The 18,349-nt window shown below is 41.6% G+C and overlaps 1 protein-coding gene across 2 annotated transcripts; it reads right to left on the reverse strand.

Annotated features, from left to right (window-relative positions):
* Positions 1-7,574: 7,574 nt before the first annotated feature.
* On the reverse strand, positions 7,575-17,799 carry EIF5A2 (eukaryotic translation initiation factor 5A2). 2 transcript variants are annotated; one of them, XM_024221240.2, is made up of 5 exons: positions 17,682-17,799; positions 16,905-17,094; positions 14,748-14,852; positions 12,765-12,896; positions 7,575-11,904 (listed from the first exon to the last, which is right to left on the reverse strand). In XM_024221240.2, exons 2-5 carry the CDS (start codon positions 17,067-17,069, stop codon positions 11,845-11,847), a joined length of 462 nt encoding a protein of 153 aa, XP_024077008.1. In that variant the 5' UTR covers positions 17,070-17,094; positions 17,682-17,799; the 3' UTR covers positions 7,575-11,844. The 2 variants fall into 2 exon arrangements, with proteins under 2 accessions (XP_024077008.1, XP_024077002.1); XM_024221234.2 differs by having other exon boundaries at positions 16,905-17,097.
* Positions 17,800-18,349: the final 550 nt, after the last annotated feature.

The following is an 18,349-nucleotide window of genomic DNA, read 5'->3' on the forward strand; positions in this document are numbered from 1 at the left end:
GTCAGGCTTTTTAAAAAGGAAAAATCTTTGAACTATGAAGGCAAATCCATCCAACCTAAAACAAAACCTTGGGGCAGTTTTTCAAAATAGTATCTAAGGTCCCGCTCCTGCAATGAGCCTTGGCCAGGTGTACCCCTAAAGTCAGGCAGAGCTCTGTGGAGGACTGGGGTCTAAATTTCTAAAGGGGAAGAGGGGAGGAAGCATCTGCACCCATGATTGTGCCCTCTGCCTTGCAAATGCAAATTGTATTGACTGAAAATGTTGAAGCAGTCACACTTTGAGCCAGCATTGACGTTGTTTTTTCTTGGCGCAGGCAAACTATGGGCCTTACCCTGCATTAGGCTATGTTAACACAGACCCTAGCACCTTTACAGCAATCCCACTGATTTCAATGGGACTCCACAAAGATAGAGGGCTTTGTTGTGTTAGCAGCTCCTATGCAGCACTCAGTCTACAAATCATTTTCCTGTACTGTATGCCTATCGCAGCCAGCATAACGCTCTCAATAAGCTATAATGACAGGTCTAATCCTGAAAACTTCTGCTCCTTGAAGTGGTGAAACTTTTTCTCTCTCATCCTCAACTCCCCAAAACCATCTTTCACACCCACTATTGTAACATATAGTCACCCTCTTTCTGACTGGAATCCATGCAAAGTGATGACCTGCTGTCAATACGAAAGGCTTTAAGATCAAAATAGTGAGTGAGTCAGGACACCAACACCATGGGAACATAAGGACAATTGGCAACAGAAAACAGAACAAGAAGGCAGAAGGGGAGACTAGAAATGGGGGAGGCTGTGGAATGACAAAATATGGAAATTCGGTCAACTTTGCAATAGGTCTGTGTTACCCTTACATAAAAGAGATAATGCCTGCATACAGGGACCAAAAAATCTGTATCAATTTCAAATATATTAGCACTAAGGGACTGTTGCAGCAGGACAAAGGGCCATTGGACCACACTTAGGCTGGGAACTACACAAAGTGGCAACACAAATTCCCCATTTCTCTATATATCATAAGATATATCTATATATCATAATATTCCAGGAACCTGACTCTGTATGTCACTCTGGAGCTTAGAATAACTGTAGTCAGTGTGAAGCAATGGAACCAGCTACAAGCATGGTTGAGAGCTCGTCTTATTCAGAGTATCACCAGGTTCAATCATTACCAGGTTTTGTGATCTGTCACTGTCCAACCCTTAAGGTCTCAGACATTTTTGACTTCTTTTACACACATAACTTTATGAATTACTCCTGTGACAGGCTAGTACAGGCTTTCAGCTACTAAAAGTTAATGTCTACATCAGGGGTCGGCAACCTTTCAGAAGTGGTGTGCCGAGTCTTCATGTATTCACTCTAATTTAAGGTTTCGCGTGCCAGTAATACATTTTAACATTTTTAGGTCTCTTTCTATAAGCCTATAATATATAACTAAACTATTGTTGTATGTAAAGTAAATAAGGTTTTTAAAATGTTTAAGAAGCTTCATTTAAAATTAAATGAAAATGCAGAGCCCCCTGGACCGGTGGCCAGGACCCGGGCAGTGTGAGTGCCACTGAAAATCAGCTCGCGTGCCGCCCTTGGCACAGGTGCCATAGGTTGCCTACACCTGGTCTACATGTTGCTTTAAATTATTCCTCAATTTTACACACTATAATGACAGGAGCCCACCCGACCCCCAATATTTCTTCTTTCCTGGCCCCACAAAAGTCAGGGTTGTAGCTTGATTGCTCCTGTATCTTTATCTTCCTTCCCACCAAGTCCCAGTTTCCCCTCCATTCATCTCTGAATGGCCACTATGTGCAGTTTCTTCCTGCATCTCCCAAGGTACTAGAAAACTGTCTTTTTATCCTTCTTCCAACTTCCTCCTTCATGATTATGATCTGGAAAAACCTATTGGCAATACTTGGGACAGCATATGTCAGGTGGCTATTGTGACGGGTTCTCTCTCCACTCCGGGGTGCCACCTGATATGCTGGGGTACCACTGAGCCCACCTGTTCCATCAGCCTGGGCTCTCTTATCTTGTCCTGCTGAGCCAGGCCCTCAAGCCTCCTCCAGCACACACAGGTAGGGACACACCCAGTACTCAAGTGCACACCCATCTCTGGAGTGCAATCCCAAAATATCATCTTGCGCTGCACAGAGAACTGTACAGCATAAGTGCATGAAATTCGCTCCCTCCCTCAATGTGGAGGAAGATATGCCCAGCTTGTTGCCTCCCCTCCCCAGTTATGAATTCCACAAACTGGTTTTAGAGAAAACAAAAAAGTTTATTAGCTACAAAAGATAGATTTTAAGTGATTATAAGGGATAGCAAACAGATAAAAGCAGATTACCCAGCAAAATAAACAAAAACTTAATTAAGCTTAAGATACTAAAAAACTGGTTACAAGTAGTAGTTTCTCAATGTTGTTTTAGGCAAATTGCAGAGGTTCTTGTAGGCAAGATGCTCTTGCTTGCAGCTTAAAACTCCAGGTATTTCTTTCACAGGCCAGACACCTTCCCAGCCTGGGCTCAGTCCTTCTCCCCTCCCTTGGCTTTGTTTCTTAGATGTTTCCAGCAATCATCCTGGCCGGGGATTCAGTGAAGAACCAACCCTGATTAAGTTACTACCCTGCCTTAAATAGGTTTTACATATGGCGGGAACCCTTTGTTTCCCAGTGTGGTTCCCTGGTTTCCCCCGCCCCAGGAAAAATACTGGTGTTCTATCATGGAGTCCAGTACCAGGTGACACGATCACATGACCCTGCAGTGTCAAAGCAGCCATGAGTCAAAAGTTTATTTGCAGTGTCCACAGGAAGGCTTTCCAGGAAGGTGATAAACATCTTCTAAGACATATTGTTCTCTCTAATGGCCCGTCCAGACTGACTGCATTCTGTCTGGTGGGTGTTCCCCAGGTGTAAACCCACTTGTAATTGATAGTCAATGTTCCTAACTCCAGATACAGAAATGATACATGCATACAAATAGAATAATCATATTCAGTAAATCATAACCTTTCCAGTGATCTCACATACCTTATCTTGCACAAAAAATATGATATGATTATAGCATAACTATGATAACAGTATTTCTATTAAGAATATGGGGTGATGTCACAGCTATACTGCCAGATTTGTAAAAAGAAATGGCCTGTTGTCACTGCTGCGCCTATGCCCACATGTACATCAGCTTGGGCATCATCATCAAATGCTGGTGGCCTGATTTTCAGCGCACCTAATGAGCAAGACAGCTGAAGCTGGCTCACTTATGCACCTACACAATTCTTAGAATAATAGCTGCAGAACTCTTTAAAAAACACACACACACACACACACACACACACACACACACACCAGAATAGGATGTGTGTAAATATTGCCACAATTCAGGGCAACTGCATGTGTATGTCCCCTCTGTGGTCCCTTGAGGCTGTAGGCTCCCAGCTCCTCAACCGTCATGTGACTTGGGTAGACCTATAAGCCTCTGGCCCTCCTGTCTAGTATTTTTCCTGATGGTGTTACTTTTCTAGAGGTGTTACAACTGGAATGAATTTGCCTAATCACCCACCATTACTCTTAGTTCCTAGACGAGCAGTGGTCACCTTCCCCCATGAAAATACATATGATCCCTGACCCGCAATGATACATTAACTTAATACAGTCTGAGCTCCCCAAGACAGTTCAGGAAATTGCCATATCTGTCATACCTACACAACAGGCAGCAAGTACTTCACAACTTGAAAGTTCATTTTGAGTCCTCATTGATGACCACAAAATTTCACATAGGGTGGTGAGAGATTCTATACAATTTCATGTCTAAAAGCCAAGTGACTATATAATAGCCATATGACCAATTTAAAAATAAGTAATACCAGATACAGTCATAACAGTCTCTGTGGTGTAACTAACAATTAAAATGTGTACAAGAGTTAGTGCCACGTATCTTTTTTCTTTTTATTTAGAAACAAAACATACCCACACATAGTCTCCGAGCACACTATTAATTTTAAAAAGGAAATTTGTCTTACCTGTGAATTTTCATTCAAGCACAAGACATCTTCTCCATGGTTAGGGCACTTATCTGGGAGGTGGTAAACCTGCAGTCAATTCCCTGCGACTCAGGCAGAATGGGAATTTGCACTCACAGCTCCCACATCCTGTGTGAGTGTTCTAACCAGAGGGCTTTTGGGTATAGGCTGCACCTTGTTTTTTCTTGAGAAAAGACTGACCTGCTTTAGGCACCTAACTTCAAGAGAGGGTTCATGGCTGTGAATCTGAAGGGTAGAAAGGCACCTCCCTTTAGCCCAGAGTTAGGTGCTTAAGTCATTTGAGGGGCAGGGCTTAGCCCAGGGGTAGGCAACCTATGGCACGTGTGCCGAAGGCGGCACGCACGCTGATTTTCAGTGGCACTCACACTGCCCGGGTCCTGGCCACCAGTCCAGGGGGCTCTGCATTTTCATTTAATTTTAAATGAAGCTTCTTAAACATTTTAAAAACCTTATTTACTTTACATACAACAATAGTTTAGTTATATATTATAGACTTATAGAAAGAGACCTTCTAAAAACGTTAAAATGTATTATTGGCACGCAAAACCTTAGTTAGAGTGAATAAATGAAGACTCGGCACACCACTTCTGAAAGGTTGCCGACCCCTGGCTTAGACTCTACCCTTCTCCTCAGCATTTTCTACTGGCTAACTCAGGCAACTCCCCACTTAACATGCTCCCTTTTTTAAGCACCTCACTCTTCTCAGGCATTGTATAGGGAGCCCTGATGCATAACTTGGGGTTGTAAATTCCACTTGGTGGCAGGGGGCCGAAAAGTTAAGCACTGCAGTGCTCAGCCTAAATCCCTCTTATGAATCCTGCACTTAAGTGCCTAAATGACATGGGCTTTCAATAGGACAATACTCTTGAAAATTTTAGCCCAAATTGTGTTGAGTTAATCCATTGAGATTTATACAATCAGTTTAATGCACACTTTCTAGGCCTCTTTGGTGAGCTCTGACAGCCAGCTGTCAAAACGATAAGAAACATAGGCAGGCCCATCGAGAAATTTGGGGCACTAGTACATCATGTTCAGTGGAGCCCCACCTCCTCACATTTCACTTTATTTACATAGATGTTTTGGGGCTTCCCCTGTGCTCAGGGGCCCAGTACAATTGTCTCTCCCTCTCATCAGCGCTCAGTACAGGACTCACTTGAGAGGAAGTTGCATGCTCCCAGTTCACACACAAAAGCATTATGAACATGTCAGAAATTAGCAGAGTGCTATCAATTTCCCTTGCCAGCAAAGTGAGTCTAGGAGCATCTTTACAATCTTGCTGTCTGTGCTGGAACAGCTCAGAGGACTTGGAAAAGAATGTGCTAGATTTCTAGAAACGGGGTGAGGGTGAGGGTGGTGGTCAACAAGCATGTGGACAAGGGTGATCCACTGGATAGTGTACGTAAGTTTTCAGAAAGCCTTTGACAAGGTCCATTACCAAAGGCTCTTAAGCAAAGTAAGTTGTCATGGGATAAAAGAGAAGGTCCTCTCATGGATCAGACCTAGATTTAAAAGATAGGAAACAAAGGGTAGGAATAAACAGCCAGTTTTCAGACAACCGAGAGGTAAATAGTGGTGTCCCCCATGGGTCTGTACTGAGACCAACAGTAAGGTTGTCAATTTTGGTTGGCTATATTCCTAGAGATTTCATCACATGACAATCTTTAAAGATTAATTTTAATGCTGGAGACTCCAGGCTCATCCTGGAGGATTGGCAGCCCTAACCAGTACTATTCAACATACTCATAAATGATCTGGAAAAAGGGGTGAACAGTGAGGTGGCAAAAGTTGCAGATGATAAAAAACTACCGAAGATAGTTAAATCCAATGTAGACTTTGAAGAGTTACAAAGGGATTTCACAAAACTGGGTGACTGGGCAACAAAATGGCAGATGAAATTGAATTTTGATAAATGCAGCAGTCAAAAAAAGCTAACAGAAGGTTGGGAATCACTAAGAAAGAGATAGATAATAAGACAGAAAATATATTACCTCTATATAAATCCATGGTACACCCACATCTTGAATACTCCATGTAAAGTATTCACCCCCTCTCAAGAAAAAAATATACTGGAATTGGAAATGGAAAAGGACAACAAAAATGATTAGGGGTATGGAACAGCTTCCATATGAGGAGAGATTAATAAGACTGGGACTTTTCAGGTTGAAAGACAAGTAAAGGGGTATATGATAGAGATCTATGAAATCATGACTTGTGTGGAGAAAGTAAATCTGTTATTGACTCTTTATTAATAGGCAGCAGGTTTAAAACAAACAAAAGGAAGTATTTCTTCACATTATGCAGTCAACCTTTGGAACTCTTTGCTAGAGGATGTTGTGAAGGCCAACACTATAACAGGGCTCAAAAAAGAACTAGATAAGTTCATGGAGGATAGGTCCCTCAATTGCTGTTAGCTAGGTTGGTGTTCCTAGCCTCTGTTTGCCAGAAGCTGGGAATGGACGACAGGGGATGGATCACTTGATGATTACCTGTTCATTTGCTTTGAAGCATCTGGCATTGGCCACTGTCGGTAGACAGGATACTGGGCTGGATGGACCTTTGATCTAACTGAGTACAACCATTCTTATGATGCCTCTTTGCAGCATGTCACGCTATTTGTCTGTTATGTTAGAAGCAACAGATTAGTAAAACCTTGCTTCTCTCCTAATTGGAGGAAACACAGCAATATGAGCAATTATAAAGGAGCATGATTGCAGCATCCAGAGAGCCATCACCGTTCTTTCTAAACTATCATTCAGTTTGTTAGGAAAGTATTCTTCCAACATCAGCAAACCTTTTACCTAATCACATACAAAAAGAGTATTTCCTGATGAAATCAGGTTCTTATATCATGCCCATCACTATGGTATTTCTTTATTCTTGGAGAAATTTACAATATTCACATGTAAAGAAATAGTCACTAAAAAATGTTAAGAGTTTGATTTTATTTCTTTTGACAGGAAAGTCAGCACTCCCCCCCACCCCCAATACAACTTTGACAAGCCCTTCTAGTTTAAAAAAAAAAAAAATGTTTTTCACATGGAATGAACAAATGTATTGCTAAAGGTAGTGAATAAAAATAAAAGGTATTTCAAGACTGGACCTTAAGTTTAGCTTCCACTATCCCTCTTGCTGTAACTAAAAGTCAAATGCACAAATATTTCATAGAAACATTTTAGCCAGCTTCATCGTCTAAATGTTAAAGGGCCTTCTTTCAACCATCTTTTGTAAGCCAAACAAACTTCCCTTACTCTTAGTAACTGAGAACTTCACTATTACACAAATGAAAGATGTACAGTTATACCTTTCAAGTTATTGGTTTTATGACTTTAAAAAGCAAATATATATTCTACAATATATAAATATTTGAATCCTTCCAGCTGATAACCATAAGTCCATTTGCTCACTTATCCCTAAAGACTAGATACAATAACTTACAGGGTGTTTTCTTTTTGCTATGATTAGTATGTCGTCATTGCATAAATACAGTAATTAAAACTTCTCCTCTTCCCTCTCCCTTTTTAAAAAAATACATTGACTAGTACTTGATATGTTTATAATATAGAATAATTTGAGAATAATGGGGTATCATTTATTTTACAGTAATATGCAGCAAGCATTTAAACTAAACTAAACAAGAGAGTTTCTAAGTTTACACTGGTTATTTACCACAATACAGAATCACCCTCAAAAGCCAAATACTTTAGGGTTAGACTACAGATGTTAAAATGAGACTCAAGAAGCTCTAAATGGACTGTGCAAAACTAAAATTCAGCCATATGTTCAGCATAACATATTCATTAAGATTTATACCTTCATTAAAATTGTCTTGATACATAAAATTCAATGTGATACCCAACAGCCTTAATAGTAAGGACATACTGAATCTTCCTTTCCAAACCTGAATTCTTGTAACAAACTATATTCTAATTATTCAACAAAAAGTGTGTTTTATTGAATTTTGAAGCCCATTTAATATTTTAACATGCTTGACTTCAGTAAACCTACTAACTACAATAGTTTGACCTAGTCCCAAATGTGATTCTTTTACAGATTATGTAGAATACAGTATTCTGAGATTATACAGACTGTGCACCATCTCAGGAAAGCTACAGGCTACTATGGATCAGAAAAACCCTGTAAGAGACTTGCAAGCAGTTACTGTTAAAATAATGAACTTCAGCCCTGAGAACAATGCATTCAAATCATGGCTCAACTGGCAATAGTCTAGTTGAAAAGCAACCATATCAAGCAAAAATTAAAAGGGTCCATTTAAGTTGTTAAATAATATTTATCAATACTTGAGGCAAAAAACAGCCTATAGTACACTTAAAGAATTGAAAAGACAAAAACCCTATAAAGACTGGTGCCATAAAAGTGTAACAGTAAGTGAAAATATTTCCTACACCCCCTAGTTTTCCACCTTTTAATTTAAGGAATTGCAGCAGCTGCTAAGAGTTTGCAGTTTTCATGTTCTGGTAGCAGCAAGTTAATAAAAAAAACCCTTAATTTAGAAGCTAGTAGTACAAACCAGGTAAATAGAGGAGATCGGTTTTAAAGTGAAGCTTTGAGAGCAAGAAATTCACCTCATGACGTTTCTGATAGAGATTTCAGGAAGATGCAGCAGTTTGAATTGCTACTAGTAGCAATTCAAAGGTTTATTGTAAATATGACTATTGACAGTAAGCTGAAATAGCTTGCTATTAAAGAAATAGCTCAAACATTGGTTTTAAGTTTAGTAAAACATAATACTGTAACTTAACTGATGAAGTGTCCAAGATACTAGTAATACATTAGTTTTCTCCAGGTAATTCCATATGTATGATGACCTAATAATTACTTTCATAGATCTCAAAGTGCCTTACAAAGGTGGATAAGCAATAGGTATTTAGTCATATGCAAGACTGCTACAGAACCAGCCAACGGAACAAACTCTTGCTTGGAGAAGTACTGTCATCTCAAACCTACATTTTGAAGAACTGCAGGCAGTGGTTAGTAGAACTGCCTTTTAGCCCTAAGAAATCTCTCAGTCAAGGGACTACTTTGAGATAGCTAGTCCTATACTTTCCGGACATTTGTGGACGAGCTGCATCCAATGTCTGATTGCATCAAATGTTTTAGTTGCATGAGACCTTTAAAATTGTACTAACATGGTGAGATGCTACACTAGCTGAATTTGTCCAGCCTTTGAACTATATTTTAATATAGTTCTAGCAGCCAGAACTTGCATTAGCTTGGTTATGTCAGTGCTAGACATCCTAGCTGGTTGCAGGCACCTCATCTTGTCCTTAAGACCAGGTCCAGAGGCACTGATTTTTATTGACCCACACCATGAGATATTGAAACGTAACAAGCACTGCTGTTCCCCCCTACCCTCCCACACTCTACTTCCTGGTGGGGTACAGGAAGACAAGGAGAGCATTGAGGTTTAGCTCTTAAGAAAGCACTATAGTTTACACAGGTTTCAGCCTGTAATAGGGTGCAGAGCCTTGTTTTAAGAATCAAGTTTATTGTTGCATACAAAACAAGGTGCTATTTAGGAAGTTCAATCACAATGCCCTGTAAGCAAGGCAGAAATATGTAGTGATACTTGACTGCTGTAAGGATAGTTACAGTACATTGTGCTTTGAGATGGATTAGGTAGCTATTTATTGCTAGCCTGAGCTGCATGATGCTTGTCCCCCTCTATCATGGTATACTAGGCACATGCATAGCGTCAGTGTGTGTTTTACTTTTCATCACTCAGGTTCACTGTAGTCTACCAGGATATAGACTAAGTTTCATATACAAGTTCAACTCATAAGATAAGATAGTTGCTCTACTCCAACCCCTTTAGTAGGTTGGAGCGTTCCTACTGCTAAGTTAAATCTATTTTAAGATAGTGTATAATAGCCTGAAGTCATGGCTCCTGCAGCCAATGAAAGATAGAGATTATGAACAGTGTATGTTTTGCAAGGGCAGTATTCCAAGTATTTAAATTGTCCCAAATTAGTCAATAGCCATTGAAGCTTAAGGCAAGTTTATAAAGTGGTTCATTAGAAGTAGGCTTGGAAGGACAGATTTTTAATCTGTCAGTAAATATTCATTTGACCATGCTCACAAACCAACTAAAATGTCTACATTGATAAACAAAATGTACAGATAAAGAAAAATGCTGCTTGAGAACTTAGTTTGATTTAAGGACATCTAACTGTAGATTTTGACACGTGATGTTGGCCATTTGTGTTTTAGAGATTTATAATTAACTTTGAATCTCAACATCTGTTGTCATTAAGTAGACATCTCACCCTGCTCCCAAATTTCCTACAACTGAAATTTAAAGTTTGATAAAAATGCTTAATATAAAAAAAACAAATCTAGTTCTGCCAAGCCCCATTATAGGGAAATGTGACTTGAAGTTTAAGCCATGAACTAGCCTGAGAACGAATTTATAGTAGAAGAATGAAATTCATGTGTAAGAGCACCATACAGAAAGCTCAAGATGCTAAGTTAGTGACAATTCTGTCAGTTTTGCAGAGCCTTTCATGTTTGCCATTAACAAGTTAACGAAGTCATGCCTAAATACACATTTTTAAATGAGTCAGGAACAACTGCTGTGTTGATGGCAAGCTATCTCTGTAGCTTCTGCCATGTTTATTTCTAGAACAGTTACATGTAGTAACTTATTACTACTACTCCTGTATTTGAGCCATGATTATGTTTTATATTGGTGTCTGCTGTGCCTATATTTTACTTTTATAAATGCAAACTTTTTTGCATTGGAATAGTTAGGTTTCCTTTACACATGAAAAAGATGCGCATTTAAGTTCCAATGCTACAATTCATTTAAAAAAAAAAAAAGTGGTCAAAAACCTATACTCCTTGTGCTACAAAATCAAAGTAGTTAGAACCTGAACATTTACACCTAACACTGGAAGCACTGCAAGAGATTCCTGTGGAGTTAGTCACTCCTTTTTATAGTTTAAGATAATACAATAAGAGCAACTGAACTGCATTTTTCTATTTTTATTATTTTTAAGTCTGACAAAGGCCTCAAGTGAAAGTCTCACTTTAACATCTAATCCCACCTATTTGTGCACCTTTAATCTGGCTATGTAACATCCAACCAACATTCTGACTGCCTGCCTACACCAAAGGCAGATTTTGACATTTTTATAAAGTTACAATAAGCAAGCCAACAAGTTGGCAAAGGGAGATTATAACAAGAGGTAATACAGTTAGTTGCACATGGCCACCAGGACTTTGTCAAGCTAATTGGCATTTTTTTTAATCACTTGAGTTTCATGGTCTAAGAAATGTGATCAGCACCCACAATTCAATGAGAATCCCAATTCACAAGTTTTTAATGTCTAAGTTAAAACAATTCTATATTATGTCAGTTCTAGCTAAATGTTATGGCAAAAAACTAAATACTATTTATGTTCTAGGTTAATTTAGAATCCTAGCTACCATCTACTATTTTGTCTAAAATCCCCTGAATACTGTACATTGTCTGTTCACAGACAGACATGTATTGCTCAAACAAATAAAATATACCTGCTAATGAATGAAACCATCAGGTTTCTTGGACCCATGAACTGAAACCTACAGGCATGTTAGTTACACAATTCAGAAGGAATTAAAACCTCAGTGATTATGAAAATTGCCAGTCAGCCTGCAACACGAATTCAGAATCCAGCACTATTTTGAAACAATCCAAAAAGAAATGAGGTTGCTTGTGAAGGCCATAGCTTTGGTGACAATCAGAACCAAATTTAAGATCTGTGGTTTGTCTGGACCTGAGCAATTGCTCGAGCCTGGAGATCCCATTTATTTGCAGGGCTTTATGGCTACAGCATATTCTTCGCTCATTGCACACATGACTGACACCTAGAAGACAAAAGAAAGATAAACATTAAAAATTTATGGATAACTTAATCACAAGAGACTTAAACCGATGTGATAAAAGGCACCCCTCTGAAAACTAATGTTGGAGGGACTCCTATCCTACCTCCTTTTGTTGAGAAGTAGCAGTAACTACAGATAACATGGAAATGTATTTAATCTGTCTTTAATACAAAAAGTTTTCTACACCTGGTCATTCCATCTGGCCCTATGATGCGTTCTCTGGATATGCGTCCCTTTCTTTGCCCTGCTGCTTGGTCATCTGTTAGTGACTGGCACTCTAGGTTCTTCTCTCATAGCAGATGTTAGAGACAGCTAGACTGATCTATACTGACAAACCCTTCTAGTGGAGATGCAGTTTATACTAGCAAGAGTGTTTTTGCTCATATAAGATGGATTTCCATTAGAGCTTTTATATTTATAGCTCTGTTGGGTAATGGTGTAATTCCCCCCCGGTGCCCCCAATGCTGAGCCCACACCACTATGCCAGCAAAACTGAAGTTTAGACCAGGCCTCAACTTGGCTTGTAATTTCTAGTTTGTGGAACAGCAAAGCATCTGGACACATGCAAATGCAGCTGAGGTGAGAACCAGCAAGCTTTCCATCAACCACAGAAGGGAGTCCACTGTTAATTGCTTGAGCTGGGCTATTGAGGTTCATTTCGAAATAGCTATACTCCTAAATTTGGTAGGAAGGAGTTTCAGAGCGTAGGAAATTGGTATACTTCCAAATTCAGATTGTGAGAATAAGACCAGGACCATTCTTTATCACAGACTCTTATGGAAAGTATAGCCACCCTTTAAAACTTGCCCTTTAGTGGCACCTTGATTGCTTTCTGTTCTTACCTGTACATCTTCACCTGCATTGTATTTCCCCTCTATTTCTTTGCCTAGATCACCTTCTGGCAGCTTCAGATCCTCACGAACTTCACCGCTTTCTGTCAGCAGAGAGAGGTAGCCATCCTGAATACAGATCAGCTACAGGGAGAAGTTGGTTTTTAGAAAATTCATACTGCTAATTTGTCTGAATAGCAAGATTTGCTAGTTTGTATTAGTTCAGTGTATCAAATATTGAAACTAGGCCATCCCGTTACTTGCTGCTTCTAATATCACAGTAGTTCGGAGACAGATTCTGCATTAGTCATGTTATTTTGTTGCCTAATCAGAGTACAAATCATGACATTTGACAGTTTTAAATGACCTTTCGAGAGAAGGGATTGAAAGCTATTAGCTTCTGCTAAACTAAGTTAAGTTGCACATTTGTTTTCAGTGGTCAAGTTATTAAGCACAGGGGTAATAGAGTCCTGGATGGTAGCACAACTACAAAACAAATAAGCTGACTTGAGTATTTCTCTAGGCCATCACATCAGATTCAATTTATCTGAATGAACCACTGCAGTGGTTTTTAACTCTAGCTCTTAAGTGCTGCTTTACAAGACACACAAGGTGAGTCAGGAAGAAAATTTTAGACTGCCATTTTCTGAATGAAAGTTAAGCTATTTCTAATTTTTGAATGGTAATAGTTAAGAAAGTAACTAGCTTTGGACACCAAAAGGCTAGAATTTCCCATAAGACTGCATCACATATGAAAGTTCATATATCCTAACAGATCTAGAGAGGGCCTTACTTCTCAGTAACTTACTAGAGGGACCTCTAAGTGAAGCTAAAGAACCAGGACAATAGTCCTAAAAATACAAGTGGGAAGCTCAAGCGCTATAAAATTGTGATTTAGTATTTGGTATGTAGAACCAACAGCTCTGAAGAAAAGTTACTATCCAGAACATGTACACTACAGGCTGCAGAATACATGATGCACACCAGGGCAATAAAGAACAGTCCACCTTGATTAGGAGGTTTAGCATTAGTACTCTAACCATGTGACCTTGAGTTGGCCAATTAATACTAATTGAGGATGTCATTTCATCTGGACAGAAATCAACTAGTGACTTTAAGATGAAAGCCACCATATTTTGCTACCATCCTCCATAACTCATTACTTCAGAGTGATCCACCTTTTGACTTCATTTGCACCAAGTTAGCTGACTGAATTTCTAGTGTCCCTAACTCAGTGCACTCTGAATTCATCACAGCTGTCACTTCACACAGACTAAAAGTCTTAATAGAAATGACAAGGCTAGAAACATGACTATCCTAAGATGTCAATTATGTTACGTCGAAGTGAAAAGTAGACTGGCAGGTGGCAGAGATTTGAGGTCTAGTTTGTTTGTCAGCATCCTTCTAACACTTCAAAAAAGTTATCAAGTTAACAAAGGAAATTTGTGAACCAGTTCACTGCATCTACACTCCTCAATAGTGTTCAGGAGGATCAGAATGACTTTGGAGCAGTGCCATCTAAAAGGTTCAAGTCAATTTCAATTCAAAAGAAAATCAATAGGCAGAATCAGATACAGCCAAGAGTAAATGTGCTGCTCTAAGGAAGTCCAGAAATCTTATCCAAGATTATCTTTACTATAGGGGCTAGAAAAGACTCTTTCCCATCCTCCGGTATATAACCATTCTCCTTTCCTCATTATAGAGTCATATTACCATCTTGTACTCCCTGACAGCATAATGAAGTTAACACCCCAGACTTCAAGCCAAAATTTTAGAGTGCACTGCTAGTATGCTCAACAAGGGAGTAATAACTACCCTCAGAAGAGAAAGAAAAAGGGTCTGAAGTGGGAGAAGCAACTTTTTTTAGTTTAAGCTAGCTAAAAAATTATGACATGCAGTTTAGGAGTGGAGCTAATTTACTTGTAGTAACTGAAATTTGTCATTATGGCAACAGTTAGGAAGCTGTCTAATAGCACCATCGGTAAACAGACTCACTTGATAGTCATTCCTCTTGATATTTGGAACATCCATGTTATGAGTGGATGGGCAGATATCTTCATATTTTTTGCCAGTGAAAATATCAATACCAACCAAATGAACCTGCAAGAACAGTAGTAAAGAGCAATTAGTTTTTCTCCACTTAGGATCAGTCACTGGCAGCCTGCTGTTCAAGGCAACAGTTTAAGTTACTGGTTCATTTTACACATAAAACCAATTCCACTTGAATGGGAGGGACAAGAATTTTAGTCCAAGAGTTTATGGGTAACCTGAAAAAGAGAAAGTTCTGCTTGCACCCTTTCCCCCACTCCCAGTCACATATGAAGATGGTCTGAAATATGTGTCAAAAGGAGGAGAGTAAGAAAATTAGAGCCTTGGTATCCCAGTTCTACAATGACATCACTAGATTTGATACTAAGGCTATGTTGGTTAGGAGTGTGAAAAAAATTTCACTCCTAACTAGTGATGTAATGCCAAAAGGTCTCTTTTCGCAAGCCTACAGTAAAAAGTTTGTGCTGGTATAGATATATACTTACAAACCTTAGCTTGGGCCAGGCCTGAAAGATGAGAGGGAAATGGGAGTTAAGCCTGTCTCCCCCAGTATTAGGGGCATTTCTAGAAACTCCCCAGTATTGCCAACACCAAACTAACCTATTCACAAGTCTTTTTGCTATGGCTTTAGACATGTTTGTGCTGTTACATGTCTACGCTAAGACTCCCATGATTGCCAGACTGAGCTGAATAGTATTACCACAACGGAATGTAGACTAAACCCTGGTATAAACCAGGCTACCAACTGTTAACTCCAACTAAGGTCTCTCTGTCCACCCTCTTAAACATCAGAATCTGGGCTGTTTCCAGGTCACTTAACTAAGAGACCCAAATGAACAAGGTGGTTACCTGCCCTTATCTTTATTTTGGTAATTATTTCAGGGCATCTTAGCTGCTGGTAGGCACTGAAGACATTAAAACTAGCTTTAAGAACAGTTTCTAGAGAAAAATACTAAACAAAGTTATGTCTACACTATGGCCTCTACAGCTGCACAGCTACCACAGCACTGCTGTAGCACCATAGCACATATGCTCCCTGCATCAACGGAAATTTTTTCCCATTGATATAGGTAATCCAACACACAGCCCTGAGTGATGTAGCTAGTCAACCTAACAAAATGTAGGCCAAGCCTGAGGGTCTGATAGGAACTTTTTAAAGCCATGAGAGTGTGTCATTCCCTCCAATACATCTCCTTACTGCTCCCAGGGGTGGGTGTAGGTCTCAGATTTTTTTTTTTGTATCTTTAGTTAATTGCTGTTAGCCTCTATTGTTTAGTAGACAGACATACCATAGGCTTCTACTTCAAGTGTAGTGAAGACTTAAGTACTCAATTAGCATGTGGTAAAAGCCAAGTATTTGTCACCTAGAACAGAGGCAAGGGAGGGTCTACACCAGCCTTCAAAAAACACATTAAGTATATCAGTTAATTGCTAGTTAGCTAGAGACACAAGAATCTAAGTGAAGCCATACCAAGGACTAGTGCAAAGTATGTCGACTTAGACAAGCCATATAAATGGTCTCAGAAAATGGGGGCGGGGGGGGGAAGAAGACTCTTCCACACAGTACTTTACCTTAATTCTAGATTTTTGTCTAAATTAGGATTTGGAAAATCTATTAAATGGGTTATATGGAGTCCTTTAATATGTCAGAGGCACCGCCAGTTCTCTACAGTAGGCTGTTAACATGCATTACTCAACACCTTCCAAATCCTTCTTTAGGCAAAGGCTAGTCTGTAATCCCTCTACCTTCTCAGAGCACTTCCATCAAGTCAATAAACTCTAGTTCACCCCCATGTAAATTTCAAGAGTCCTCAAGCAAAAGGCATACATGGGATCTTGTCTTGAATATTACCCCCACTGTTTATCATTTGCTGTAGAGCTGGGATTGAATACTACAGAAAACTTGCTCTGAGGCACGGGCACACCAGTATTATGTACATAATTCCATAATTGGAAGGACTAGAAGTGTATCTAAGGATTTGACAGGTGATTTGTGCAGTGTGTGTTTATTACACACACTATTTATATAAAAAAATAAGTAATTGAGGGAAGAGATATTCAAGCCCAAAAGCAAAGGTATGGGAATGTGCCAGTCTTGTTTACCTTGGCATGACCATGCTTGCCGGTCTTAGAGGTTGACATTTCAACGATTTTGCAAGGACGTCCCTTGAGCACGACGAAGCCGTTCTTGCGCAGCGCAGAGCACTGCATGGGGTAGGTGGAGGAAGCACCAGCATCTCCAGTCGTGAAGTCAATCTCATCGGCCATGGTGCGCTGGGTCCGTTAGTGGGTACTACTAGAGAACAAGGAGAGGATGCAGCTTTTACCAGCAAACCAGACAGCTTAGAGACACGTGGGGGGGAGGGTCCCAGAGCTCAGGCTGCAACCCGAGCAGCTACACAGCAATTAAGCAACCGCTTAGCCCGGGACAGCCGCGGGGGTTTATCTGCAGTGCCCATATGTCCTGCCCCCGCGCTGAGCGGCGCCCCGGGGGCTGAGCGGCGCCCAGGCTGGCTGGGCGCAAGGCGGGTTGCTGGCTGCCCGGGCAGCACGTGCTTCTCGGCAGCCCCTCCGCTGGGCGCAGGGTCCGCCCGCCCCGGGCCGGACAGCGGCGCCAGGGAGGCCTCCAGGCCACCCGGCCCTGCCCACGTGCCTGTGGCAACGCCGCTGCAGCGCCCGGCCGGATCGCGGAGGGTGCCGGGAGCGCGGAGACAGAGCCGCCCTTGCCACACATACCGCGTGCGGGGGGCCGGGGACCCCACACCGGGCCCAGCCCCCGCGGAGGGCGAAGGGCCCCAACCGCCCACGGGGCTCCCGGGCCCGACCCCGCGCCGGCAACTCCCGCGGCCGGGAGCGGCGCGCGCCAGGCCCGGCTCTTACCGGCCGATCGGAAACGGAGCGTCGGTCGCTGCGCACACGCGCCCGGCCTCTAGCACTACAGCAGCCGGGGGAGGAGGGAGACAGGACAGAGCGACAGAACCTCACGCGCACTCCTCTACTCCCCCGCCCGCCCCCCCACTTCCGCTTTGTACCCGCGGACGCAGCTCTCATTGGCTGCCAGGAGGCCAGGTTAGGCGGGGCTCTGAGTGCCTCCGCCCCTTCCATGTGACTCAGCGCGCACAAACTTCCAGGTCACCCGCGCGCCGCGCCCCGCCCCTACCGTGGCGATTCAGCGCCGCTCAGCATTGGTTGGAGTCTGACCACGTGGTGCGGAAAGTTCGCTTTCCCCACCCCTCGATCCGCTCCTCCTCCACATGCCTTAAAGAAACAGCACTTCCGCTTGGGGCGTCTCTCCAACCGGAAACAGGTTTGCCCACAGGCATGTGGGGATGATCCGCGTCTCGCCTACTATGGAAAGCGGCTTGGGTCACAATACCCCCTCCACCCCCCCCCCCCCCCGGCAGCTTGTCATGTGACGCTGGCGGCCATTACTACCGAGGCAATTTCAAAGCGTGTAAAGGGGCCGGTTTGGTGCTTACCTTTTGCAGGCGGGGGGCAACGGCGCCGCGGCGGCGGCCCTGCCACTGAGCCAATCCACCGTAGCAGTG

This window comes from Terrapene carolina, unplaced genomic scaffold, assembly GCF_002925995.2.
Source record: "Terrapene carolina triunguis isolate 2854851 unplaced genomic scaffold, T_m_triunguis-2.0 Scaffold88, whole genome shotgun sequence".
Taxonomy (NCBI): Eukaryota; Metazoa; Chordata; order Testudines; family Emydidae; genus Terrapene; species Terrapene triunguis.

Bases quoted from the DNA above. Each gene is read 5' to 3' on its own strand.
- EIF5A2 (XM_024221240.2), bottom strand. From the start codon at position 17,069: ATGGCCGATGAGATTGACTTCACGACTGGAGATGCTGGTGCTTCCTCC. The intron at 14,853-16,904 runs GTAAACAAGACT...CTGTTCTTGCAG, and splicing joins GCAAGCATGGTCATGCCAAG to GTTCATTTGGTTGGTATTGA. The intron at 12,897-14,747 runs GTGAGTCTGTTT...TTCTCCCTGTAG, and splicing joins TCAAGAGGAATGACTATCAA to CTGATCTGTATTCAGGATGG.